The sequence below is a fragment of the Osmerus mordax genome, chromosome 9 (assembly GCF_038355195.1).
Source record: "Osmerus mordax isolate fOsmMor3 chromosome 9, fOsmMor3.pri, whole genome shotgun sequence".
Taxonomy (NCBI): Eukaryota; Metazoa; Chordata; class Actinopteri; order Osmeriformes; family Osmeridae; genus Osmerus; species Osmerus mordax.
This window is the reverse complement of record NC_090058.1, coordinates 9,621,964-9,648,772: the sequence shown is the minus strand read 5'-3', so window position 1 is coordinate 9,648,772 and position 26,809 is coordinate 9,621,964. Positions and strand designations below refer to the sequence as shown.

The 26,809-nt window shown below is 46.5% G+C and overlaps 1 protein-coding gene across 1 annotated transcript; it reads right to left on the bottom strand.

The window, feature by feature from the left end:
- Positions 1-5,880: 5,880 nt before the first annotated feature.
- fndc5a (fibronectin type III domain containing 5a) lies at positions 5,881-22,775 on the bottom strand. Its single transcript, XM_067243308.1, has 6 exons — positions 22,586-22,775; positions 13,988-14,103; positions 12,639-12,837; positions 6,930-7,019; positions 6,556-6,689; positions 5,881-5,949 (listed from the first exon to the last, which is right to left on the bottom strand). The coding sequence occupies exons 1-6, from the start codon at positions 22,773-22,775 to the stop codon at positions 5,881-5,883; spliced, it is 798 nt and encodes a 265-aa protein (XP_067099409.1).
- Positions 22,776-26,809: the final 4,034 nt, after the last annotated feature.

Genomic DNA, 26,809 nt, shown 5'->3' with positions numbered 1-26,809 from the left:
CACCTCAGGCATTCAACCCCTAACCTCAAGGTATCAACATATAGTTTTGTATGTTTGTGTATTTGTGAGTGTGTTGACATTTGCTTGCGAGACATGTTGAAAGCTGGAAGTGGAATTGTAAGTGGAACCAAGAGAATATGTCTGTGCACTCTCTCCCTGGTCTGTATTTTCACTGACTATGCAGCTGATACTGCCTCAACTGTGTACGGTATCTGCTAGTGCGGAGTGCAATTAGGTGTGTTGTGTGGGGGGGCTGTGTATTTTGGAAGCTATGAGCAACTGATGTAGCCTAGATCTCACCAGCATGACCCGTGTCCTTTGAGTAATGTAAGCTGTTAAAAGTAAGGCTGTCTCTACAAATCCACTGCCTTCCTGTCTCAGCCCAGTCATCCAGAAGATGTGTGTGTGTGTGCCTCGTGAACACATGCTGTGAAGACTGCTGTGCACGTGCCTGGGAGACGGTAGCTACCCAAGCGACGATCTTGCATCTGACATCACGTGCGCGATCCTCCTAGCAACGTGAACGTCGTTTTTGTTTATCTAATGCCTTTCTGATGATCTGATTATCAGAGTCCTAAAGCGAGAATGCTCCAGCTGTTACGTTTGCCAAACTGTCCAAATGAGGTTTGATAGGAGAATATCTCACAATGAGTTGTCATCAAGTCACTGAATGCCCAACTTTCTATCTTTCCTGTGTGGTCAAGCGGTACGTGTTGGGATTGGTCTTGTATTGACACGTTGGAGAGATCTGTAAATGTAATCTACTGTGGAATTTGAGCTCATAGCTATTTGTAAGGCTCTAGTGTGTAAGGCCTGTCTTTCTGTCTTTGTGAATCTAGGCACGTTTTGTATTCAGATTGCTGACTCCACATTAAATGTGGTTGCTTGATATCGTGTTGTTTGGATATTTATTGACTAGAATGAATCTGGAGGCCTGTCAGAACTCTGAGAGCAATGAGGGGGGATATTGCATGTGGTTGGCTGGCGCTGGTTCCTGACAGTTCTGGTGAACATTTTCAGCAATGCATTATTCAAGAAGGGAAAGGAGATGTCTGCGTTCTTAAAATGTCAAGGCCTAAGTCCCTCCATTTCAAGTCCATCCAGATCCCCTTTCGAGACAGACACTTTATCTGAATATCTGAAAAGTAAATGTTACTTGTTTAAACCAAAGTAGCCACACAGTACATTCCTGTCATTCTTATGTCAACATGTATAGGAAGTGGACCAGAACAGTATTGAGAGGAAAGCAGAAAAGTCTTTGGGGAAAATGTTATATTATTTTATTAAGCATACACAAGTTAGCATACACCATATTCTTCATAATAGAAATTGTGTAACCTTGTGCATAATAATAGAACCATGCTAGCCCTCTTTAAGCAGTGACTGTTGTATATGTTGAACATTGAATATAAACAGGATGGCATTGATAAAGCATTTCATGTTTTTTTAACCATGCTTTTTTGTAAATCTCTCTTTACAGTGGTAAAGTTCCCACAGTTATGAGGCCTACATCATTACGGATCGCTTTAAATATAAAGAAATACTTCTACCATGGTTCTTTGAATGCCAACAATGATTACCAGTTTGTCTTTACTTTATGTACAATACAAAACCAAAATGAATGGGATTATAATCCCATCCCAAGCTTTCTGTTATTTCAAGAGCAAAGCAACTTCTCAGGGAAATGTTTTGAACAACATAAGAAACACGTCCAAAAACCAAATGACTCAGCATCATAAAAAGGTAAAACACGACCACATTGGAATGTTGAGTTCTTACAGTCTTTCATATATATTCTTTCTTTTGAGAAGACAAAAGTCAACGAAAACAATGTTCACTTGCAGCCTAATTGCTGTATATCTCCTTGGCATCTCCCAGTAACTGTAGAGGCAGGTGAAGGTATCGTGTCATACTGTACACATTCTAACAGGTGGGGGTCTGCCCAATGACTTTAATCCAGAAAAAAAGAGAGAAGACTGAGATATTGTGGTGTAGCAGAGAGAGTAACCTCTGCTCAGATGACTAGGCCTGTGTGGGCTCCACATACTACATGACGTTAGGACGATCTGGCACCTCCTCTAGTTTTGAAACCACTAGACAAGACCCCATGATTTTTGTGACACCTAAGGCCACTCTTTGGGCGTGGCACAGGAAGCACAACCTTCTCGAGTCAACCAACAATATGTCACCAACCATGTTTACAAGACAGACCTGGTGGCTTGGCGCTGATCTGTGAAAAGTCTCGTGCATTGGATGATGATGCCTCCTCAGTGCAGGTCTGCAACCGTCTGCACGCCACAGAGCGAGCTTAGACACGAGCTTGGCAGCATAACAAAAACATGGTTTACATTAGCCCTACATTTATGCCTGCTCTTAAAACAGCCACATAAAATGCTGTATTTACAGTTGCCACCAAGAACAGCAAACCATAATCCAAAATGATTATAATACACTAAATTAAGAATGAGCTTCATAGATCTAGGATATAGATACATAAATGCTTCATTAACAATGCCCTTGCACCCTCACCGTACAACTCTGAGTAAGGGGATGAGTTCCAAGTTGCCGAAACCAAGATTAAAATGGAAATACTAATTGAAAACTTGAAGTTGGTGTATGAAATCCGTTGGGGTTCCATTGAAAGATTGAGCATTAGCAACCTACAGGCATGGCCACAGTTCAAAGAAATTATCCTGGGAGATGATCATCATTATCTGTTACTGAGTCGACAGATGCCCATCGATCGGAGGAAGGGAGGGAGGAAGTGAGTTGTGAGTATGGATGGCAGTCGTAACCTTCAGCACCAAACTTTTCTAAGAGCTGCTAAGCACTCTGGGTAATGCAGCAGAACAGTGCTTGGAGACCTCACTACTAGAGCTGGTCCTCAGAACAGCGATGCGTCGGTGGTAATCAATCAGATAGGCCTGTTCACCTCTCTGCTCTTCCTAGCTCTCTCGCCCTGGCTCCCTTCACCTCCCTCTCTCACTCCCACTGTCTCTACTTAAAACCTGCTCTTGTCCCTGACATGAATCAGCGCGGATTAGAGAAATTGAACCAGAGTTCTTCCACTCTTTCTCATTAAAGGTGGAAGTGGAGCGGGAGAGAGGGAGGGATAAGAGCCATTGCATTAGTCATTGTTCAGCCCACACCCAGCCCCTCCATAACCTGTTTCCCCCCCCCCATCTTCACCGCCTGTATCTCTGTTTTCCCTTCTCTTTCTCCCACACCCAGGGTTAATCGTCAGCACAGAGTGCGGTCTGTACAAGAAGTGGTAGAACTAGCAGGTGTGTGTCTATGGTTTTGCACAGTGAGACATGGAAAGCGCGAATGGATGTGATTAGTAAAACGGCATATCCATTCAGTCTACTGAACAAAATGTATGTCCATTATGGGTGTATCATCACTGGATCATTCTCCATATTTTCGTTTTTTAAGGACGGGATAGAAAAAAAACTTGCTTCACCTTCCAGTCTTTTTAAAGCCATCAACCCCCCCCCCCCCCCCCCCCAATCAAACAGCTTCAGTACAACATTAGAATGTTACAGAAATGTAGTACGTTGAAAGCAGAGCAGTGAAATCTAAATGCAAGTTTTTCAAATGAAAGGACTTTTATAGTGCCCTTCAGCCATTAATACAAAACTGACACCTTCAACTAAAGACACATTTCTTCCACCTACTGGCATTCCTGCAAACCAGCTAATAAGAATGATATAAAAACCTATGTACACATTGATCTGCCTAAGAATTTTTCAAACAGCATCAATACATTCAGTTTTCTCCATCAAACCTTCTAATTAAGAGACTTGAGAAACACGTTTTCATGTTTGTTCTTAATCACTTGACCATGGTTGTTCACAGATTACAATATTAAAATAATGAAACGGTTACAAATCGGGTTTTTGTTGTTCCATCCTTTTAACTGAAATAGAAGTTTACGGTATTTTAAGGCAGTACTATTTGAATCAGCCCTCAAACACATTCTTCCTTGTCTTTTTTTCAAGTCATCCCACTTTGTCCTGGTCCACCTTAAGGGGTTAGTGGGTGGGCTGATTGGCCCATAGTGGTACTGAACAGTAGTCCATAACACTGTCCACCAGTTGATGATATCAGATGGGACTGTTGCAAAGGGATTTATGGTTCGGAGATACATTAAAAGCAACCTGTCACATAGACAGTATACGTTATGAATGTTCAGGACAGCAACTATGACGCTTAAAAAAGAGGCTTGCATTGAACTTAACGTGCCCACAACCCTCCCTGCCTCTTCACCTGTTTGTAGGGTAAGAAATGTGGCGTGTTGGTGGGGTGAGCATGAGCCAAGCATGCTGGGATATGGAGTTTCGGTTGACAGCTACAGGCACTGTCCTCGAGGTGCTCCTTTGGTTTGTGAGACACCTCGTTTACCCCACCCATCCCTTCACTCCACTGAGGACTGTTATTGCTGACACAGGAGAGGCCTGGATAGCCCTTCCATAAAGACTGAGTCCAGTTCTCCCTAGATGTGAGTCAGGCCTCTCACAAAGAGTCTAACGGGGGGAGGGGGGGGGGGGGGTTGTCGGAGGGGCGGTGTCGTCTATTTCAGATATACAATGGCACAGCGTCACGCCTTTCAAAGTGTGATGGTGAAGACGAGTCAACTGAGGAAAAGTATACACGTCTAGAATATATATCTTTTTTGTACATGTATAGGCTATGACTGTATGTACTGTAACACATATCAGTGTAGAAGATCACAAACAAGAGAAAGGAAAGTCTTCTATTTGTAAGGGATCAGTGGATGTAAAAAGGAACATACACAAATATACAAATCAAGGTTCTGCATCATTAAGAGCACTGTCTAGGTACCAGATTCTTCCGTCAAGTGTTCCTCATCTTCCCCGCTGTCAGAGTTAACAAGCTTTGATTCTCAGATGAATAAAGTCTCCCGCTCCACTGGTGTCTGTCTGGTGTCATCTTTTGATCTCTCTGTGCCGTTCCTGCCACCACCGCGCCTCACACCCTCCTAAATTAGCCTCCCGCTATCTGGATTCCCCCAAGACGGAACCCAGCGCTCGGAATGAAAACCGTTCTCGGGGGATGTCGAAAGATTTTTTTGCTGCAGGAAGAAAGAGACTAAGGGAGAGATCTATAAAATGGATACCTTTGCAGTTAGAGAACTACACTACCTCAGGGTTGTCCTTCTCAAACCGCGAGCGATAAAGAGAAAAATAGTACGACAAAGTGACAGGCAGTGAAAACACAATATCCACAGTGTACATGACAGCTATAACATGACCCAAGTAGCTACGTGGAAAGGCGAGTTTCCAGTCTAAGCTGTACAGTAAATCGATCAGATGAGGAAGATAGGAGGATAGAACCAAGGTCGTGGTGGTCCTGACGGAGGTGGAGCAGGTGGGAGTTCATTAAAACAGACAACTGTCATCAGTGCTCCAGCCTCGACCACGTGCACACCCCCTCGCGGCGTGTTCCTGTTCATGGCTAACACGCTGAGAGAGAGGGTCTCTGACCCTGGTTGTCTGTATCCCCCCAGCTTGCATCAACTCCAGCTGGGCCTGTGTGGCCCTTACTCCCCCTGTAGCCTGCTGGCAGTGATAAGGCTGGTGGAGGATGCAGGCAGGTAGAAACCTCAGACACTGTCTCTCCAACACTGTCACCTGTCCTCTGCCAGGCACCAGACAGTCTGGGGTGCCAGGCTCCAAGCTGGGCACTGTGCCAAAGGACTGGTGGTGGGCACAGTTAGGTGGCAGCAATGCCCACAGTCCTAACTTCATCCTGACAAACAGATGGGCATGAAGCGGGCCTTTAGCTTAGCTTTGTTTGAGCATACGCTCCGTTTTTGAAAGTTACAAAAAAAAGTTTTAGAGTTTGGTGCTCTGGGTGTCACACCTCGATGATGTTGACAGATGGCGTCCTGTTGTTGTTGTTGTTGTTCCTGGGGTTCCTGGCGTCCTGGGGTGCAGAGAGAAGGAAACGGCAGGGGTGAGAAAGATGGAGGGCAGCTTAGAACACTGGGAAAAGGTGTCGTTCTGTAATGAGCATGGAATGCCTGAAAAGAATGGAGCCATGGTCTTTCACAGAGGTCTGGTGTGAAAAAGAGAGGAGAGGGCTAGTTTGTATATGTATGTTTGCATCTGTGTGTGCGTGTGGAGGGGGGGGGGGGCGTGTCGGTGTGTTTCTCAACGGTGGAGTTAAAAGCAGTGTTTGATTTGAAGATCTGAAGTCTGGCTGACTGATTGATCAGAGCACATGAACATGAAGCCATGCTTTGCGTGAACGTTCTGGGACTCATCAGTATATTTCTAACATTACAGCCGACTGTGGTCTCCGAGGAAGCACGTTCACACAAGCTGGGCTTGATGCAGAAAAACAGGAATGAATCATCAAAGTAAAGTTGACACAGCCCAGATGAATGGAGGTAAGAGCGTCTGCTAAATGACAAAAAATGACTAAATGTAGTCGAAAAGTTCGCCGGGACGATTCACCTTCCCAGCATCGATGGGGGGGGGCCCAGGGGGAGGAGGAGGAGGAGGAGGAGGAGGAGGGGTGGGGTTATACCTTACTGCGCAACAGCCCCCCTGTTGGGTGCTCGGGAGTACTGCACTCTGAGGACGTCTTGGCTTTGTCCTTGTTGTTGTTGGGCTCGTTGTCTTTGATGATGTCGTACTGACGGCAGAAGAGGGCGATCACACCTGAATGAGGAGGAGGAGACAGGCAGAGAGAGAGAGAGAGAGAGAGAGAGGATGGGAGAGAGAGTGAGAGATTGGCTAAATCACTTTACTGGGGTGGTTTGCATAAACACAAAAACAGCTTGCCCTGCTAGCGTAGCCTTTCTAACTATGTTTAGTCCCAAACAGCTAATTTCTACTGTTTAAACTGGTAACAAGGTGGATACGGGTGGCATTCTGACCTTGGTACAGTCCATCCCTCACCTGCCCACATGATGAGCACCACCACAATGATGATGAGCTCCCCCGCTCTCAGCTGAGTGGTCTGGCCCACCTCCTCCATGGTCACTTCGTCTGGCGGGACAAGAGCAGCTCTGTGAGTTCATCACCATGGCAACGTGCTGTTCAAAATAATTTTTAGTAGCGTGTGCAGGGATGCATGAATTACTGTTTAGGTAATTTGCCACAGTGGCTCTCTTAGAGCTGTCTTTTGACAAGAATTCAAACCACTTACCCGGTCCACCCTCCACCCAGTCTAATGTCTGTTCCGATCAGACCACTACTTTAGCCCTCTAAACATCAGGTATTGCTGAATACCAGGAAAAAACTGTCATTTATAAAGGACATTTTTGACAGGGCTGAATTTCAGTGTTTAAGCCACTTCTACTGTAAGCACAAGATGCACAGTTGGCCAGATTCTTGCTCCAGGATCTGGATGGATCATGTCTCCCCCTCTATGCTATTTCTGTCATTTTCACCCCACTTGAGCTAGATGATCTCTCCATCACTCCCCGATCCCAGCCTGGGCCTCTCTGTGTGCTTCAGACAGGCGTGCTCTACCATACTGCAGGGCCAAAAGAGAGGGGCGTGCTCTACCATACTGCAGGGCCAAGAGAGAGGGACGTGCTCTACCATACTGCAGGGCCGAGAGAGAGAGAGAGAGAGAGAGAGAGAGACCACATCCCATGAGCAAGCCTCCTTCAATGATGTCCTCGCTGAAGAGTAGTGTTTTGTGACAGCAGAGCAGGGAGGCACATGCCCCAATTAGGGCCTGCCCGTGTGAAAGGCTGTGGGTGTTGGAGGACTGAGCTTGAAGAGGGGAATGAAGAGAATATTAAAGTCCAGGGCCTAACCAACCTGGATTCTCTGAGAGAGAAGGGGGGGTGGGGGGTGAGGAGAATAGTAAAACATAAATGCCTGTATCTGTGTTCCCTTGAACAAAGTCACTGCACATGAACTGAGCTGTGCGAAAACAACTTTTCTTGGTTTTGTTATTGTGAATTCAGGCCGTCGCTTCCTTCTAAAGTTCATCTCGGCATAGCAAACTGCCGCTGCTGTCGTGTGTGCGTAGACCAAACAGAGGGAGTCACAGGCTGACATTCTGAAGGGCCTGGGCCTGTCCACGCTTCGGCTGGCTTCAGTGCTCAACAATTCAGCCAATCGATTGGCCCCTGTGCCTTGGTATTAACAAATCAAAGAGGACCCAGCCGTAGGCTCCTGACACTGTTGCTGGCCAACCTCCCTGAGGCTAATTGGTCAAGATTAATGTCACTGACATGCAGGGGCCAATACCGTGGTGAGGTGTGGACACCTGAGGGGAAAGGGGAGCTGGTTGCATGTGGAGAGAGGTGGTGAAAAGTCAGCATAGCCTCATGCAAGGACTGACCGTAGAAACACCATTGACCAGCTCTTTAGTGAAAGGTCACTGTATTTACACTATTGTTGACACTCTGTACCTGTACTAATGGTTGGTGGGATTAATAACTGGTATTTGCGTCTAATATGTTTCTTTTGGGTTCTACCCCCCAAAGAAATCGTACTTAGAGACAGAACAGAGAGAAAAGGGACACATTGAAACTCAAGAGCATTAACATGACATTTTAGAGCCCAACATTTTATAAAAATGTACACATTTCTCATTTATTTGGTGTGTTCAGATTCCCTATGTGGACAAATAACCTTTTGACAATCAGATTCATTGAACAACAGTTTTCAGAGAGAACAGCAGGAAAACAACACGAGGGGGTTAAGAAACAAAGCCACTTACAGTACTGTACGTTTGGTTACTAGTTTTTCCCTTTTCCTTCCATGTGAATAACTTGTGATGTGCTGTGTGTAAAAGTATCTACAGGTATATGTCTGTGTATGTGTGTTTATCAGTGTGTGTGTGCGTGTGTGTGTGTGTGTGTGTGTGTAAGTGTATGCGTGCATCTGTCTCCAGGAAATCAGACAAGGGAGAATGATTGTGTTTGTGTTTTGAACTCTGACAGGATCTCTCAATCAGCCTTCTCACTGCTTCCTTTCTCTCTTTTTTCCCCTCCCTCTGGTTCACGCTCATCTCTCTTTCTTCCTGGCTTGCCCCCTCACTGAGACATGTCAGATTTTGTCTGTGTCATGGTCTGTTTGGAGAAAAACTTTCTTTGAACATCTCACCCTCTGTCTTTGATCTGGCAACTGATTGGGCCCGTTGTGAACAAAGAAAGGAATAAATGTCTTATCTCTTCTGTCTCTGTCTGAGGATCTTTATCCTGTCTTCTGCTTTTCTCCTTTCTTTCTTTCTTTCTTTCTTTCTTTCTTTCTTTCTTTCTTTCTCTCTCTCTCTCTCTCTCTCTCTCTCTCTCTCTCTCTCTCTCTCTCTCTCTCTCTCTCTCTCCCTCTCTCTCTCTCTCTCTCTCTCTCTCTCTGTCTCTCTCTCTCTGTCTCTCTCTGTCTCTCAAACTACCCTCTTGCTCTTGTTTTGCGTCTTTCTGTCTCTCTCTTTCTCCTTCCCCCTCTCTAACTTCTCATCTCTCTCTAAACTCAGTGTGATATGGAGCAGAACAGAGATCCAAATCAGGGCAGGCAGGCTAGCTTATCTTCCTCTCCCTTTTCAGAAAAGCACCCATGCTACCTGTCACCAACAAACACAATGGGCCAACCCAGCTCCACTAGCAGCCATACCACCCACCAGTGTGGTAGTACTCGAGACCGGTGTTGGTCTCGAGACCACTTTTTGAAGGTCTCGGTCTTGTCTCGGACAAATGGACTCTGGATTTTATTTCAAGACCGGTCAAGACCACAATTGTTTAATTTATTTGTTAATATTATTACTGTTATTGGATGTAAAACGTCACGCTTCAAATGCAACCAATAACTTCACTCATTTCTAATATGAAACTACTCATCACCCCTCGCACCCCAATTGTAAATGAAGAAGACAGGTGAAACAGTGGCTGTCTGAAGATGTTGGCCAAATCAGCTATAATTAGATTTTGTTACCTGAACCACAAAGAGTTTACAATGGCCGGGTTTCCCAGATTCGTTAAGAAGCTCTTAACGCTAAGAGCTTCTTAGGAGCGTTCCAAGAGCGTTCTTAACGAATCTGGGAAACCCGGCCAATAGCGTTCAAAAGAAAACACATAGCCGTGTGTAAATTCTTGAGAGATGCTCACTGAGAAGGCTGGGACTCGGCCTACATCAAACCTTTACCGGTATTTAGAAAGAAAACAAAAAAAGGAAAGCTAAGCCTAAGGGACACTAGCAAAGTTCTACCTAATGTTTGCAATCTGTGTCTGTACCAAAACTCTTCAGAAATCTCTTCCCCCTTTACACAAAGATATTTAGCGAGTATTAGCTTCCTATGTAATGTTATACTTTATGTTTCAGGATGCTAGTTTCAGTTGCTTGCCAGATTTTGTTTGTGAAAATGAGCCAGTTACGTTACATCCTCGTGAACTCAAAAACAAGGCTTCTTTGCCGGGCCATAAGCACACGGCACTACTTTAAGACTGCTGATTTGCAGTTCAAGTACACAGTTACAGATCAAATCAAACTTTTTACCTAATCAAACCCTACTGCTTGTGTGTTTTGAGTGGTCTGGTTTTGGCCCGGCCTTGGCCTTGGTCTTGTCTCGATACACTCTGGTCTTGTTCATGACTTGGTCTCGGTTTAGGTGGTCTTCACTACAGCACTGCCACCCACTTACACTGCTGTATGTGTGTTTGTGTGTGAGAGAGATGCAGAGTTTTGAGGGAATGGGGACAAGTGAGCTAGGATGTATCTGAATCCCTTCGAGAGGCCTGCAGCTGTGGCATCTTTCAAGCTTCAACTATCCAACTTGACTGAAACCAAGACTGTACAGAAATCACAGAGAAATACAGAGACAAGAGAAGAAAGGTAGAGAGTGAGTGGAGGTAGAGAGAGGAAGTAGACAGGGAATAAAGGTAGAGGGAGCGTGGCAGAGAGGAGGAAAAGCGAGGAGGGAGAGGAGGGCAGGTAGAGAGAGAGAGGAGGTAGGGAGCAGGAAAGAAGACGCAGAGAGGGAGAGGAGGGGTAGAGAGGGAGAGGAGGTGGAGAGAGAGGAATGTGAGGGCTGTAGAATGGGGTGACTGGAGCTGAGTCATGCATGGCTACTGCAGCCATCTATCATGGCCTGCCCAACACGAGGAAACAAACACTTGTCTCAGACACACACAAGTAATCTGATCTCAGCACAGCCATCTCTTACTCTCTCACTCTCTCTAACATGCTCTCTCTCTCTTTTACTCTCTTTAACATGCTCTCTCTCTGTCTCTCTCACACACACACATTCTCTCTCTCTCACTCTCTCTCTCTTACTCTGTATCTCTCTCATGGGGAGGGAAATGTCTCATCCTCCCATTGATGATGCTGGCATCTGGGTCTGGAAGCTGAGCCAAGGGTGAAGGCTGTTGTCTGCACACTATAATTCTGTGTTCCCAGCTAGTAATACTATCCAGACAGGTGCATTTATTCTATTGTTTTTGATTTTGTGAGCTTACAGTGCTACTGTTGTCTACATAGCCTGATGGGGTTGTCTGGAGGACGTTTATTTACCTTGAACCAACTTGAAAGTAATACAAGTGAGCCTGTGTGTCTGGCTGCCTGTCTGGCTGTCTGCCTGGCTGTGTCTCTCTGCCTGTCTGGCTGCCTGTGTGTCTGGCTGCCTGTCTGGCTGTCTGCCTGGCTGTGTCTGGCTGCCTGTCTGGCTGCCTGTCTGGCTGCCTGTCTGGCTGCCTGCCTGCCTGTCTGTCTGGCTGGCTGCCTGCCTGTCTGTCTGTCTGTCTGGCTGCCTGTCTGGCTGTCTGCCTGTCTGCCTGGCTGTGTCTGGCTGCCTGTCTGTCTGCCTGGCTGTTTCTGGCTGCCTGCCTCGCTGCCTGTCTGTCTGTCGGTCTCTGCCTATATCTGCCTATTCGTATGTCTGACTATCTGCCTGTTTGTCTGTCTGTCCTAAACTCACCCTCCACAGCAGCTAAGCAGTTTACTGTGTTCCCAGACTACCAGCAGACCATGTGGTGAGAGAGAGATAATGAGAGAGAAAGACAAAGAGGGATAAAAAGAAAGAAAGAGAGAGGGAATGTTCTGGAGCAAGTGAAGGGGTTACAGTGGGGAGCGTGCCAAAACCAGATTGATTTAGCATCCTTGCTGCAGGCCTGAATATCTCATCCCAACGCTGACAGATATGTACCCTCAGCTCTCAGCTGACAGGCGATCAAGCAAGAGGTGAGGGCAGGGGCAGGGGGAGGGGCAGGGGGGGAGGGGGTATGAGGACAGCAGGGATATCAACCCACCATGAAGTGTACCCCAAAGGTATTTTATTCATGATTCTGTTGTGAAACTTAATTTCACGCCCTGTGTCTCCATTGATTTTTACGGCCCTAGACAAAATCAGTCAATAGTTGTCAACAGTACAGCAGTATGCCGTACTTCAAGAGTGAAAATAGAGATTTTCTGTGTGTGTATGTGTATTTACAGTATACTGTATATTTTCAGTATACATTATAGTATGTATAGACTGTAGTACTTACTGTCAATAGTTTGTGTGTGAATTTCTATCAGTTGTCTGTTTCTCAATTTATCATTGCGTGTACATTTTAAGATGCACTGTACACTGTAAATGTCTTTGTGTGCGTGTGTGTGTGTGTGTGTCTGTGTGTGTGTGTGTCTCTGTGTGTGTGTCTTTCTCTAATGTGTTACCTTTACTCTTGGAGGCCAGAGTCTCGGCCTCCTTGGGCGTGCGGAAGCGCAGGGGTTCGCTGAGTGGACTGGGCCCACTCATGCTGATGGACTGCACGTGCACAATGTAATCGGTCTCCTCCTCCAAGTCCCATAATGCACAGGAGCGCGTGGTGGTGTTGACTTCCTGGATGAAGCGCAGCATGCGCACGTCCTTCTTCTGTTTTGAAGAGAGAAAGGAGGAATCAGCAACACAGATGCCCCCTTGGGCTGTTTCTGGAAATCTATTTTATAGATGTATTGATAGATTATCTTTGATCGAACCTGTTAGTCTAAACAGTTCACAGACAATATGGATGGTAAGCACAACTACTTTGTGTCCTGGTAGAAAGGTCAAACACTGGACAGGTGTTCCACACTGACCGTCACGCCTGCACAACACCTGCCAACCTGTATCACGTCGTAGGACCACAAAGTGTGCGTGTCACTGTGAGTGTGCGTGTCACTGTGAGTGTGCGTGGATCTGTGAGTGTGCGTGGATCTGTGAGTGTGCGTGGATCTGTGAGTGTGCGTGTCACTGTGAGTGTGCGTGGATCTGTGAGTGTGCGTGGATCTGTGAGTGTGCGTGTCACTGTGAGTGTGCGTGGATCTGTGAGTGTGCGTGGATCTGTGAGTGTGCGTGTCACTGTGAGTGTGCGTGTCACTGTGAGTGTGCGTGGATCTGTGAGTGTGCGTGGATCTGTGAGTGTGCGTGTCACTGTGAGTGTGTGTGGATCTGTGAGTGGATCTGTGAGTGTGCGTGGATCTGTGAGTGTGTGTGTCACTGAGTGTGCGTGGATCTGTGAGTGTGCGTGTCACTGTGAGTGTGCGTGGATCTGTGAGTGTGCGTGAATCTGTGAGTGTGCGTGTCACTGTGAGTGTGTGTGGATCTGTGAGTGGATCTGTGAGTGTGCGTGGATCTGTGAGTGTGTGTGTCACTGTGAGTGTGCGTGGATCTGTGAGTGTGCGTGTCACTGTGAGTGTGCGTGGATCTGTTTCTGGGACAATTCAATGTACTCTGTTAGGACAGCAACACAACGTGTCTTTCTGTCGGAAGGAAATAAAATCACTTTCCCCCTGTACACGGCTGTCATCACCTTTTGCTGTTGCCGCGGAAACGGGTGTTCCGCCGGCAACCTCCTGGCAACACAACTTCCTGTGACACTTTCCGTGACACAAGCAAGCGCCAGCAAAGGGATTCGGCAGGGAGATGATGGGTAACAGCTGATGACAGCTACTAATGAATTGCCCGTAAGCATGTCTACAGTATGTGTGTGTGTGTTTGTTTGTGTGTGTGTGTATGGTGCATGCGTTGATGCGTGTGCGCCTACCTGCTGTGTGATGGCGAAGCCGATGACTGGGTCCCCCTCGGGGATGTCCCATGTCACCACGGCAGTGTTGCCCTTCAGATCCCTGATGGTCACATTGACAGGAGCTGCCAAGCTGTCTAAAACACAGAGAGAGAGAGAGAGAGAGAGAGAGATAGAGGGAGAGAGAGAGAGAGAGAGAGAGAGGGAGAGAGAGAGAGAGAAATGTTATCCTACCATGCACTATATCTCACCACTATCCCCAAAACAACTCAATCAACATTGCCTTCCCCCAAAAGCCATTTTCAAGCACTGTGTCCTGAAACAAGTGAAAGCATTGGCTTCCCATCGCAGCATCTTGTAAATGGATGAAGTGAATGTCCACAGGTAGCTAGCAGGTAGCAACATGGCGTCCAAGGCTGACGTTGGCCAGACTCTCTCTCTCAGGGTGTCTGGCAGGGATGCAGTATAGTGCTACAGCAGCACACAGCACAGCCAGACACACAGTTGATTTAAGACCACTAAATAAGCCTGGCTCCTCACAAATTTCCCTGTGGGAGGTCATTTGTTAATATCATTATGTAGATGGATTCTGACAAATTACACCTTAACTTACAACTGAAACTTAATAAAAAACGTAAGACTTTATGAATACATTTAGGAAAGGTATCGCATTTAACACCAGCAGCAGAAATGTTCTTGTGGACTGGCACAGAGTGCGAATTATACAATGACAATCATCAACTTCTTCTCCATGGCATAAAGTAATATTTATGATTACAGGTAAGAACGAAATATAAATGTATCGACCCCACCGACCTGTTGTTTTTCCCCCTTTTGGGGGGCGGTCTAAGTCTTAATTAGGGGCCCAAGCCCCCGTAATTCGAACCCTGGACTGGCGTCCAGCTTCGAATGTGTTTTAGTCGCTGTTTTAGTCGCCTACTCGCTGTAGGTTGCTGTTGACAGCTATGATTTGGGGGGTTCCCACATAAATGCTTTAAATCCTATGCTTCAGCTAAATTAGAAGTCACAGGGCATGGGATCACACAGTAATGGTTAGTTTTGTCATTAATTTGTGTGTTGTGTTCATGTGTGTGAAAAGGTGTATGTGGTTGCAGCACATGCATTTGGCTGTGTGTGCGTAAAGGGGTGTGTGCGTACAGGTTTGTGTGCGTACAGGTGTGTGTGCTGTGAAACTCAGACTGTTACCTGGGGTGAGATTCAGTAATAATCTGTTTTGCAGCCTCTTTTCTGCAGCCCCTTGAGCTGTGATTAGATGAACCACACACACACACACTCTCTTTCTCTCTCTCTCTCTCTCTCTCTCTCTCTCTCTCTCTCTCTCTCTCTCTCTCTCTCTCTCTCGCTCTCTCTTTAACACACTCTCTAACAAACACACACAAACACACACACAGACAGCTGGTTTAGAGATCAAACTCCAACATGTTAATAAACTTGTGATGTATTATGGATGAGAGGCTCCAAACTAGGTCAAGGAAGTGGGCAGCCACTGTATATTACTGTGTGTGTGAGTGTGGGTGTGAGTGTGGGTGTGTATGTGATTGAATGTGTGTGCTCTCTGTAAAAACACATTAACACTCAATCAGGAGTAAGCATTTTGATATGAATCACTGACAAATGAAGCATGATGATTAAAACCTGGATTTCCTCTCCACCCTCACTATCCTCACCACCCTCATCACCCTCACTACCCTCACTACCCTCACTACCCTCCCCTCACCACCCTCACCACCCTCCCCTCACCACCCTCACTACCCTCACTACCCTCCCCTCACCACCCTCACCACCCTCCCCTCACCACCCTCACTACCCTCACTACCCTCACCACCCTCACCACCCTCCCCTCACCACCCTCACTACCCTCACTACCCTCCCCTCACCACCCTCACCACCCTCCCCTCACCACCCTCACCACCCTCACTACCCTCACCACCCTCACCACCCTCACTACCCTCACCACCCTCATCACCCTCACTACCCTCCCCTCACTACCCTCACCACCCTCCCCTCACCACCCTCACCACCATCACTACCCTCATCACCCTCACCACCCTCACCACCTTCACTACCCTCACCACCCTCATCACCCTCACCACCCTCACTACCCTCCCCTCACCACCCTCACCACCCTCACTACCCTCACCACCCTCATCACCCTCACCACCCTCACCACCCTCACTACCCTCACTACCCTCCCCTCACCACCCTCACCACCCTCACTACCCTCACCACCCTCACTACCCTCACCACCCTCATCACCCTCACCACCCTCACTACCCTCACTACCCTCACTACCCTCCCCTCACCACCCTCCCCTCACCACCCTCACCACCCTCACCACCCTCACCACCCTCACTACCCTCACTACCCTCCCCTCACCACCCTCCCCTCACCACCCTCCCCTCACCACCCTCACCAGCCTCACCACCCTCCCCTCAACACACTCACTACCTTAGATCTCTGCTACAGGGTAGCCACAGGGTTGTAGTAACAGAATTAGGAGCAATCTGCAGAGAGAACATGAAAGCCCAATCAGCCATGCTGCACGGCTATCTGAGAAAATCACGGCCCGAATCCTTCCAACTCCAGCCTACCCCCTTCCCCTCCTGGAGATAACACACGGTCTGACGTGATTTCATACTATCAGTTGATAGTATGAAATCAGCTGCACCCAAACTAATATCTAAGACTAAATGTCTTCAAGGAAGGGAAGGCTGCATCTCTAGAGAATGCGAACACGGCCGATATCTGGAGTTTCCCTCTAGGCCTTACAGTAGAACATATAATATCTGGCATGTAGGATTGATGCCCATGATGAGACAAGAAGATAGAGAAAGATGGATTGGGTAGAGAGTAGACAGCCACTATGATGTGGTTCATCCCTGATGGATTCTGCTATGAAGGGTGCACAAATGCATCCAGTAAGTTATCAAGTGTGTTACCATTCAGTGTGACGCCTACAAATCATGGACCCAGTAATTGTCTGGACGACGAAAGGCAGAGGGCGAGGAGACACATGCACGCACGCCCACAGACACGTGCACACCACACGCACCCCATGTTTCCTTGTGTCTACTTCCCTTGGTTGTTGTTGCCTGCCTGCTGTTGACGTGTTTGATGAATTCGACGGCTAACGCCAGCTGACAGGCGGAAGACTGAGGAGCTCTTGATCCTGCTGCCGTCAGCACAGGTGGTAGTCCCCGATATCTGAAGTGACTCTTTGTTGGTTTTTGAGCACTTCTCCTGTTAGCATGTTTGGGTTGGTTGTTTGTTTGAGGTTTCGGTGGAGAAGCCGCGGGGGAGAGCACTGAGGGTGGGGCGGGAGGTGGCAGCGCCGCGGAGTGTGTGTGACAAATCAAACTCATTATCTCTTTATTAATCATGTGTGCTGGTCCTCGCGCTCTCCAGGGACGGATTCGGGCGACAGAAACGGGCACTAGCGCTAGCTGTAGCTCCCTGATCTGCAAACACAGAGTGACAGCTAGCATTTAGCTCACTCTGCCTTAGGGGATACATTCATTTATGTGACTGTGACACAAATCACTTCTTTGTGTAGACACACACATACAAACACACACACATACAAATACACACATACAGAAAAACACACCACAATCATTGACTCTCATTTCCAAATCCCCACTTTCACCTCTGGAGACAGCATACATATGGCTACCACACACACAGACACACACACACACACACACACACACACACACACAGACACACACACACAGACACACACACAGACACACACACACAGACACACACACACAGACACACACACAGACACACACACACAGACACAGACACACACACACAGACACACACACACACACACACACACACAGACACACACACAGACACAGACACACACACACAGACACACAGACACACAGATTACTGAAACCACTCTTGAAGCTTTGAACTCCAGCGAGCTACAGTCTGTAAAGCAACCCAAAACTCCACACTGTCTGACATCATTAACCTCTAAGCAAAGTGTTTTACTTCCAGACCTGCTCCCCTGGTTACTGGCCTGTCCTTCTCTGTGCCTCCTTTCCTGCGTCTGCCTGACTGCTTCGCAGCAGTGTCTCTGCCTGGGGACAGCGGCCTTGACGGTCAGTCCTAATATATCCCCATGATGTGGTGTGAGTGCTGTCTAATGAAACAGCCGACAGATGTCTCCATAAAGTCTCCTCCTCACTGCTGAGACCACACTGACAGAGACGGGGGTGACTTTGAGCCAGGACTGTCACCTGGTGAGTGTGCGGTGTGTGTTAGTGTGTGTTTGTGTGATTTAGTAGGAGGAAGAGTTTGTGTGTGTGTGTATGTTTGTGAATGTGATTTAGTGGTAGGGAGAGAGAGTGTGTTTGTGTGCGTGTATGTGTGTGTGTGATTTAGTAGGAGGAAGAGTTTGTGTGTGTGTGTGTGTATGTTTGTGAGTGCGATTTAGTGGTAGGGAGAGAGAGTGTGTTTGTGTGCGTGTATGTGTGTGTGTGATTTAGTAGGAGGAAGAGTTTGTGTGTGCGTGTGTGTTTGCGTGCGTATGTGTGTGTTTTAAGCTGTCAACGATGTTCCTTTTGTTAGTGCAGTGATCAGAGTGACAACCAGTTGTCTGGCCTATGCTGGGTTGTGTCTTAAGGTGACAAGTGTGACAGCTCGCTAACATCTCCCTCCATTAGAGAGCACTGTGGAAGAATGTGTGTGCATGTGCGTGTGTTTGTCTGCTAATGAAATATAAACAATTCACACTTTGAACACAAAAACACTCTAAGACTTAGCTTTATGGTATTCTTCCAGCATTTAAGGAGGTCTATATACAGTAGGAACACTCCTACACACACACACACACACAAACATTCTGTTTTCAGGCATCATTCTCACTGTTCTTATGCTGCCCTTAATCAATAAAGCCCATCATTATTTAATGAACGTTCTCCTCAGGCCTCCCCAGACCACTCTGTATCTCTCTCTCTCCTTTCTTTCTTTTTATACCCTCTTTTTTCATCTTTCTCTCATTCCTCATCCTCTTTCCCTGACCATCTGTCTCTCCTCATACATTTCCTCTCTCCTCTCTCTTCTGTGTCATTCTCTCTGTCTCTCTGTCTCTCTCTGTCTCTTTATCTCTTCCTTCCTCTTTCTCCCAGTCTAAGCCTATGTCTATGATGGACCACCTGGCTCTCTGACCTGGGAGGGTCCAGAGCCCTCCTCCATCCTCTCCTCAGGGTCACACCAACCTTCAATCTCTGTCCTTCTCTTTGCTGGATCTCTCCACTTGTAGCAGTGTTGCGCTGAGTCAAACCAAGCACTGCTTCATTGTTTTTCCATACCGTAGGCCACCTGTTTAGCTATCACAATTAGTTTGCTAATATCAGTCAAGCATCAAGCAAATAACTAGGTGCTAATAGTTAGGGTGCTAGCACTAGTGGCCGGGGGTAGGGAGTTTTAGGTATCAGAGCAGCCACACATGCTCTCTTGGATGTGAGTGTTTACACAGGGGCCCTCAGGTTTGAATGAAGTTCACAGACAAGTGAAATGAACTTGGTTGCTTCAGGGATAGCACAACGCTAAATTAGCACATGTTCATAATCACACCGTTGACTGTCGTTATTAGCTACGCCGTGGGAATTACAAGTGGCCCTCTGACTCCCATGATGGGTCATTGAGAACCAAAGCTAGGGCTGTTCTGGTCGAAGTACTACTGAGCCCCCCCCAACCGCCCTCCTTTTCCAACCTCTCTCTCACAGGGCACCCCCCCCCCCCCCCCCCCCCAGGCCCATTACCGCAAACAAAGCTGCCAGGTACCCTCTCTCCTGCTCATTCATAGTTAATGTGCCATGATAGTCATCAGGATTTTGTGCTGATCTGGAGTTCACAGTAAAGGACCTTGAGTGCATACCCCCTGAACACTGTTTGTGTATACATACACATACTGCACACACACACACAAATTGTCAGGCACACCAATACATTAACAAATACATTATTATAGATATACGCACATACATATTTTGGGAAACACTGGGAATAGGAACAATAGAAGTGAATGGTTCCTGTTGGGCACCTGAGGCAGCAGGTGAATATTTAAGACCTGCCAGAGAGAGCGAGGGGGGCAATAACACAATGGCATGTTTAATTATGAATGCACTATCACCTGTTTTATTGGGGAGAGCTCAGGAGCCTCACTCTGCTCAACAGCTTATTGCTTCAGCACAGGAGCCCAGGGATAATCATGCTCTCTCCCTCTCTCTTTTTCTCTCACTCGAGCTCTCCCTCTTTCTCATTCTCTCTCACCTCTCTTTTTACCTTCCCCTCCCTCTATCTTTAACTCTCTCACACACACACACTCTCTTGATCTTTCACTCAAAAAACATTCTCTCTCTCCATGTGTCACTCAGACACACTATCTCTCCCTCACACACTTACTCACTTTATCTCTTTGCTCTGTTTTCTCTTCTTGCAAAATATTGTAAAATGTTCTCAGGAATTTGATCTGTTGTTCTCTCCACTCCGGTTTGCTCCTGGGTCATCTCTCTCTTGTCTCAATTCTGTGTTTGTCCAACAGCAGCAGGTATTCTCGGACAGGTGGGCAGCCCTTCCACAGCTCAGAGTGGAATATTACTTTCTTACCGACACTTCAGTCGAGACTGCTCATATAGTAAAGAGTGTGTGTGTGTGTTTACAGTGCATGCACAGAAGGGGGAAAAGCTTAGGAGGAAAGGGTATTCTCTTTGCATTACCGCCTCCACATCTATCCATCCGCAAGGCCTATGCTGAAGGTTATGACTCACTCTCACAAACACACACACACACATACACACACAATGCTTCACACTGCTACCATTTTCATTGTAACAGGTGACTGAGTCCTTGGTGTCCTTATGACGGTATGACAGATACAGAACCTTATACAAGAGCAGAAAAAACGATACAGAGGGCTTCCAGTACCTTTCCCAGTGTGTGTGTGTGTGTGTACGTGTGCACCCAGGCCATTACGTTTTTACACACAACAAAGCTACAGGTAGCTCTCTTCCATAAATGAGTGTTTCACTCCAGACTCTCCTCCAGGGCTTTCTCATCTTGTGGAGTTATTTATATTTACACACAGGAAATGAATGCCCCTCACCGCCGGCCACAAGAGCGAAGGCAAAACTGTGTGTCGCTCTCTCTTCATCTATCACACACACACACACACACACAGGTACACACACTCCTCGTCTCTCCTCTAATTAAATGTCAAAAGGCGCTGTCTGAAAATCAATGGTGTTTCGTGTCGTTGCGGCGTTGTGAGGATGAGACTTGTTAGAACACGGCGGTGGACGGTGAGTCTGATGTTTGGGAACACATGCAGTTAGGTGTGGCCTGTGTTTGTCTGTTAACTGCAAATTCAATCTTTACCAAATGAAGCTTCCCCGCAAGTCTGGGGGTCTGAGTCACATTTATACCATCAACACTGCTGCTTGATAATACACAGCTTATTGATATATATGTTATTTTTTCTTGGCCCTCTCTCTCTCTTTGTTTTTCTCTCTCATTTTTTCACTCACTTGCTCTCTTTTTCTTAGCTTCTCTGCATCTCTTCTCATGCTTTCTGTGTCTTTGTCTCTGTCATCCTTTTGTATTCTCTTAGTTTCTCTCATTGCCCCTTTCTCTACCTCCTTATCTCTCTTCTCTCGCTCTTTCTTTCTCTCTGTCTGTATCTCTCTCTCTTTCTGGGCCACCTCTTCTGTTGGACAGGGAGGCAGCTGTTAGGATAATGATGAGCTGACTGTGAGGTGAGCTGTGTCTGGATGAGGGAAATGGTGAACAAGAACTGAGATCTTTCTCCGCCCCTCCCAGCTCCATCCCTCTCTCCCTGCATGGCGAGCATGATGGTTCCAGTCTGAGCGGTTGCCAGGGTGAGGGGATGGTCTCTCCTTATCACTTTGCTTTGAGCTTTGGCCCCTGAGACTCCAGCTGCAACGCTGGATTTAGCCAGTTTAGACATAGTGTGACACACACAGTCATACAGACAGAAAACAGAGTAAGGTAGATCGACACACACAAACCCAACACACACCCACGCCCACTGCTGCTTTTCTCAGTTGGCTAGGGACAAGAGGAGACTTTGATACCGCACAGAAGAGTGTGTGACTGGGGCAGTTCTGGCAGCCAGCATGGTGGGTGTGTGAGAGAGTGAGTGATGAAGAGCAAATAGAGAGACTGAGAAAGAAAGATAGGGGGAAAAAGAGAGAGATGGGGAAAGAAAGAGGAGAGAGGACAGCGAGAGAGAGAAAAAAGGAGAGAAAATAAAGAGCGAGCGAAAAAGAGAGAGAGACAACAGACACAGGTAAACTCCTGCAGGTCCACCTGTGCCTCCCCAGCCTGCTGCAGTGGAACACACCATCTGGGCTTTACCCTCAGGATACTATCAGAAACACCAAATAAAAACAGTATTTTTACGCTCTGGTGAGCTGCCGAAGGGGGGACTGGAAAGACACACACACACACAGACACACACTCACACATCATCACAGTCTCTGACACAAACCAGCCCCCCTCACTAAATCTCACCCCACACTGATTAGCTCTAAATGGCAGATTGGACTCCCCATAACTTGCCTCCTGTTAGCACCTCCCTTTGCCTCGACCCCCCTCCCAGCAGCCAGAACACGGGCACACTCCAGACTCCTTCCTGCGTCAGTGGTGGCACAAGAAACACGTCAGCCGCGCTGGCCCTGCCGCGCTTCACGTCCTCCCTCTCCACCTCCTCCCAGGCACTCTCTGACAGCTGGCAGCTCCACCAGCTCATGTTCTCTCTGCAACGGCTACAGTAGCTCGACTTGGCCTAGCTTAACTAACTCCCACAAAAAACCACGGGGCCTGCTCCGTTCATTTCTCTACCCACCGAGCCACGGGTGGCATCCTGTAAGGAGCCGGAGTCTGGACAGAGAGAAAACAATGCAGGACTTTGACCACAGAGCACTGTGTGATTGTAGTGGCAGATAACAGTCCAAACCGTGGATGAGGGCACAGTGAAGACACTACTGCTGTGAAATGATTAATACAGTAGCCATTATGAGTTTCTTATGACCCTCCTTGTGGTCATCATCTACCGTCCACAGGCCTCCTGAGAGCAGCGGTGGAGAGAGTGCTGGTACATTTGTTATTTACAATGTTTGTCTAGAATGTTTGTCTTAGGTGTGCACAGAGCTGCATAAGTCTCTCAAGGGGAAATTTAATACACTCAGACAGTAATACACTACATGGTATGTTGGCACATACAAAAGAACTCACTGTACACAGAGACGCCCCCCCCCCACACACACACACACACACACACATACATACATACACACTCCTGACTGTGTTTGGAAATAATTTTCCTCTGGAAATAGTGATGAATCTCCCATCCATTCAGGAGCCTTCCTCACATAACCAGCAGCACTCAGATAAGCTGATCAGCTTTACATTTAGACTGACACATCAAACCCACAAACCCAGCCTTCCTCCTGCAGTTCCTAACCACAGTTTGTAGTATTTTTGTACAAATCTTGTGTCCAAAATTGAATCATTTTGCTCTGTTTCTCAGGCTTGTTTAACATAATATCTTAAGATCAATCCTATTCTTACTTTGAAAGTATGAGAGCGACAGGAAAGGCAGGGGGAGAGAAAGGGGAAGACGTGCGGAGAATTGCCTGGGCCAGATCCCATCCCAGGCTGCTGTGATAAGTCAACAGCCCCTGTGGTCCACTCACTTTACCGGTGAGCCACCAAGGCACCCTAAATAGGATGTTTTCCTGATGAAGAAAACAATTTCTCCCAAATATCACAAAAAAGAGCATTACAATCAAATTCCAGGGATTTTGGTTTATGACCTCTGGCTTCCCTAGCCCTGGGCAGCAACTCACGTGGGATAGTGAATGACTCCACACTTGACAGTTAATATGCTGCAGCCACTGAGAATTTGTTACCCGCTTCGGGAGTGCCAAGTTACTCCATCGATGCCCGCCAATAGGAAGACAATGTAATTGTCCTATTATACTGTAAAAGTCATCCACGGGAACCATGTTCCTTTTATTATCTTCAACAGATGGGCTTCATGGGTTTATATACAGATCACTTGTTTGATTCATTAACTGATTGATTGGTTGCATGTTCTTTTTTTTTGGCTGTGGCTGTTAAGGAATGGGAATTGGTTGGTAGGATTTACAGCCCCATGAAGATGAATGTGTTGAGCCTCATTTACATTTTAAATGGAAACATTACCTTCCTTTTGCTTATGGAAGGCCACTGGTGTTTAATGACTCACCATAAACACAGTGACACGTTAAAGACGTCATGACGGTCCAGTTTAACTGCACCACGGCACACACACCTCGTCTGTCATCCCCTCCCACCAATCTCGCTGTGTATCTTTCTATGTGCACACACACACACACAAACACACCAGGGTGATGGATATAAAACTGCTTGATAATATGTTTAAGAGATTGGAAGTGGAAAAGCCTCAGATTCCCAATGAAAAGCCTCACTCAAATTTGCTCTTGACAGGTGCCAAAAGTGTCTAGTCTTGGTTGAAAGGTCAAAGTTCAACTAATATTTCTTGCTTTTAGCTTATCATCAACATAGTCTCAACTCTATATTGACCAACGTGTAGCATCTTGACCACATGGTTCTCTATCTACAGCAGTGGTTAAAATGTAGATGGAGGAAGATGAACTGGTCCATCTCTCCATGCTGCAGTTGGCTGGAAGTGGTTTATAAGATGACACACCTGCCAAATGCATGAAACTATTATAACTCCATGGCTGCAATAGATGTGTACACTCCTGTACCTGCCCTTGGGTGTACAAGTGGGAGAGTGTGTGTGTGTCTCTCAAGTGTGTGTACAGTCTGTGTATGTGAGAAAGACAGAGAGATTGCATGTTTGCGAGGATAAGTGTGTGTGTTTGTGTGAGAAAGAGACATATAGAGAAAGATAGAGAGAGAGACATAAAGACAGAGAGAGGGGTGGTGGGGGAGAGAGGTGGATAGAGAGAGCAAGAGATAAAGATGGGTGGTATAGACAAACAGAAATTTAAGGGAGGTGACTGGTATATAGAAAGAGTGAGAGATGGGTGGGGTAGACAAAAAGAAAGGGAGAAAGAAAGAAACAGAGATGGTAAGTATATAGAGAGAAGGGGAAACCAGCAATTCAATCCCATGTGGTGTGATGGACCAGAGGTGAATTCTGATTGGGCTGGTGTGTCAGTGGGATTTAATGTTCAGTCACCGTGACTGCTGAACGCCACAGTACTCAACTGTTTGGAGTGCTCATATCAAAAAGCTCATAGATTCTGCTGGATTGTCTAAAGAGTATATTCCCAAGAATCACTCCTAATTAGTCAGGCATCATCACAGTGTTGCTTCATAGATTCAATAAGACTCTGTACCCATGCTAATTCCATGTCGTGACTGAGCCATGATAACTTAGTCCACTCTTAAATCATACTCTAGATTATTATCACGAGATTGTGTGTGGAAAATGACTTGTCTGAAATTGTCTTAGGTTATCTCAGAGTTGAGAGATATTAATTTAATACCATTACAGCTTCCACCTCTCTGCTGTATTATGGAGTATACTAGTCTGGTCCTGTAATCTAAATGAGATTCAAAGGTCATTTTAGCATGCAGCCTTCATGCATGCATGCACACACACATACACACACATACACACCAAACACACACACAACCTTTTAAACAATGATAGAGAAAACCTCAAAATAGAGTAGGCCTACTAATGGCTTGTTATGTGTTTCTCAGTGTGTTAAAGCGATTTGGGGTTTGTGTGTGTGTGTCTGTGTGTGTGTAAATGACCACCAGACAACTGCTTTACAGCAGATTTTGTTCTAGTATATTGCATAGTACCTCGGAAGCAAACCAAATTGCTGCCGTGTATTAGGTCTGGCATCGTTAATGGTAAATTAATTCATCAAACTGTCAAATGTTAGAACAACCGACATTTAAGAACATTTCCTCATTAGGTATTTCCTGAGCATAGAATCGCTTATTCTCTGAGTTGAACAAATACCAGTTCCCACACGTAGTAATTTATAGGTTAGACTATATCATTAAAAATAATATAAATTTAAATGTACAGAAAATTATCATAATCTTACCCATAATGTAGCCTATTCGAAACATTATCCCCGCACGACCAATAATGTGCGAGCATGCCGTGTTTCAATTAGCACCACAAGATAAGAATGTGTAGGCTATGCAAAACATATTTCCTCCAAAACGAATGTACATAAACATAAACTTACCCGCTAACACACGAGAGACACCGAGACAGCTGAGAATCAGCAGGAGCACGGTTGGCAGAAAAAATCTCTCCATCTTTCTAACATTCGGAGAACGTGAAATCCCATTTACTCTGCTCAGTGCTATGATAACCTGCTCGCTGTTGTTCAGCATTCAAGTCTGTCCGTGTGTTCTTGTCTGGACTGAAAACGGCGGTCATAGTCTTGTTGATCTTGCCGCAGATATTCGACCACCGAGTGCTTTCAGCACCTGGGACAGCACTTCAGCACCTGCATTCAACAGTAGCCTCTGCGTGCTGTTGAATGATCTGTGCTCTGAGTCTTTACGTGTGACTGTGTCGCCCACGAGCAGTCCTCCCCATCATATCGTCATATTAGCTACCAGACAGTGTATTTGTCGGTACTGTCGCGTTCGACGCTCTGACTCAAATGAAGACTTTGGTCCACGACGGTAACTCGGGATGGTGCCAAGGCTCCGTACACATTTGTGCACTAAGATCTGCGGGATAATGGGTGCTCAACTATAGACAGAAACGTGCTC

Excerpts from the sequence above, each read along its gene's own strand:
- fndc5a (XM_067243308.1), bottom strand. The coding sequence starts at position 22,775 with ATGAGCTGGTGGAGCTGCCAGCTGTCAGAGAGTGCCTGGGAGGAGGTG. Across the intron at positions 7,020-12,638 it reads TCTGGCCTCCAAGAGTAAAG|ACGAAGTGACCATGGAGGAG; the intron begins GTAACACATTAG and ends TTGTCCCGCCAG. Across the intron at positions 6,690-6,929 it reads GGTGCTCATCATGTGGGCAG|GTGTGATCGCCCTCTTCTGC; the intron begins GTGAGGGATGGA and ends CTCCTCATTCAG.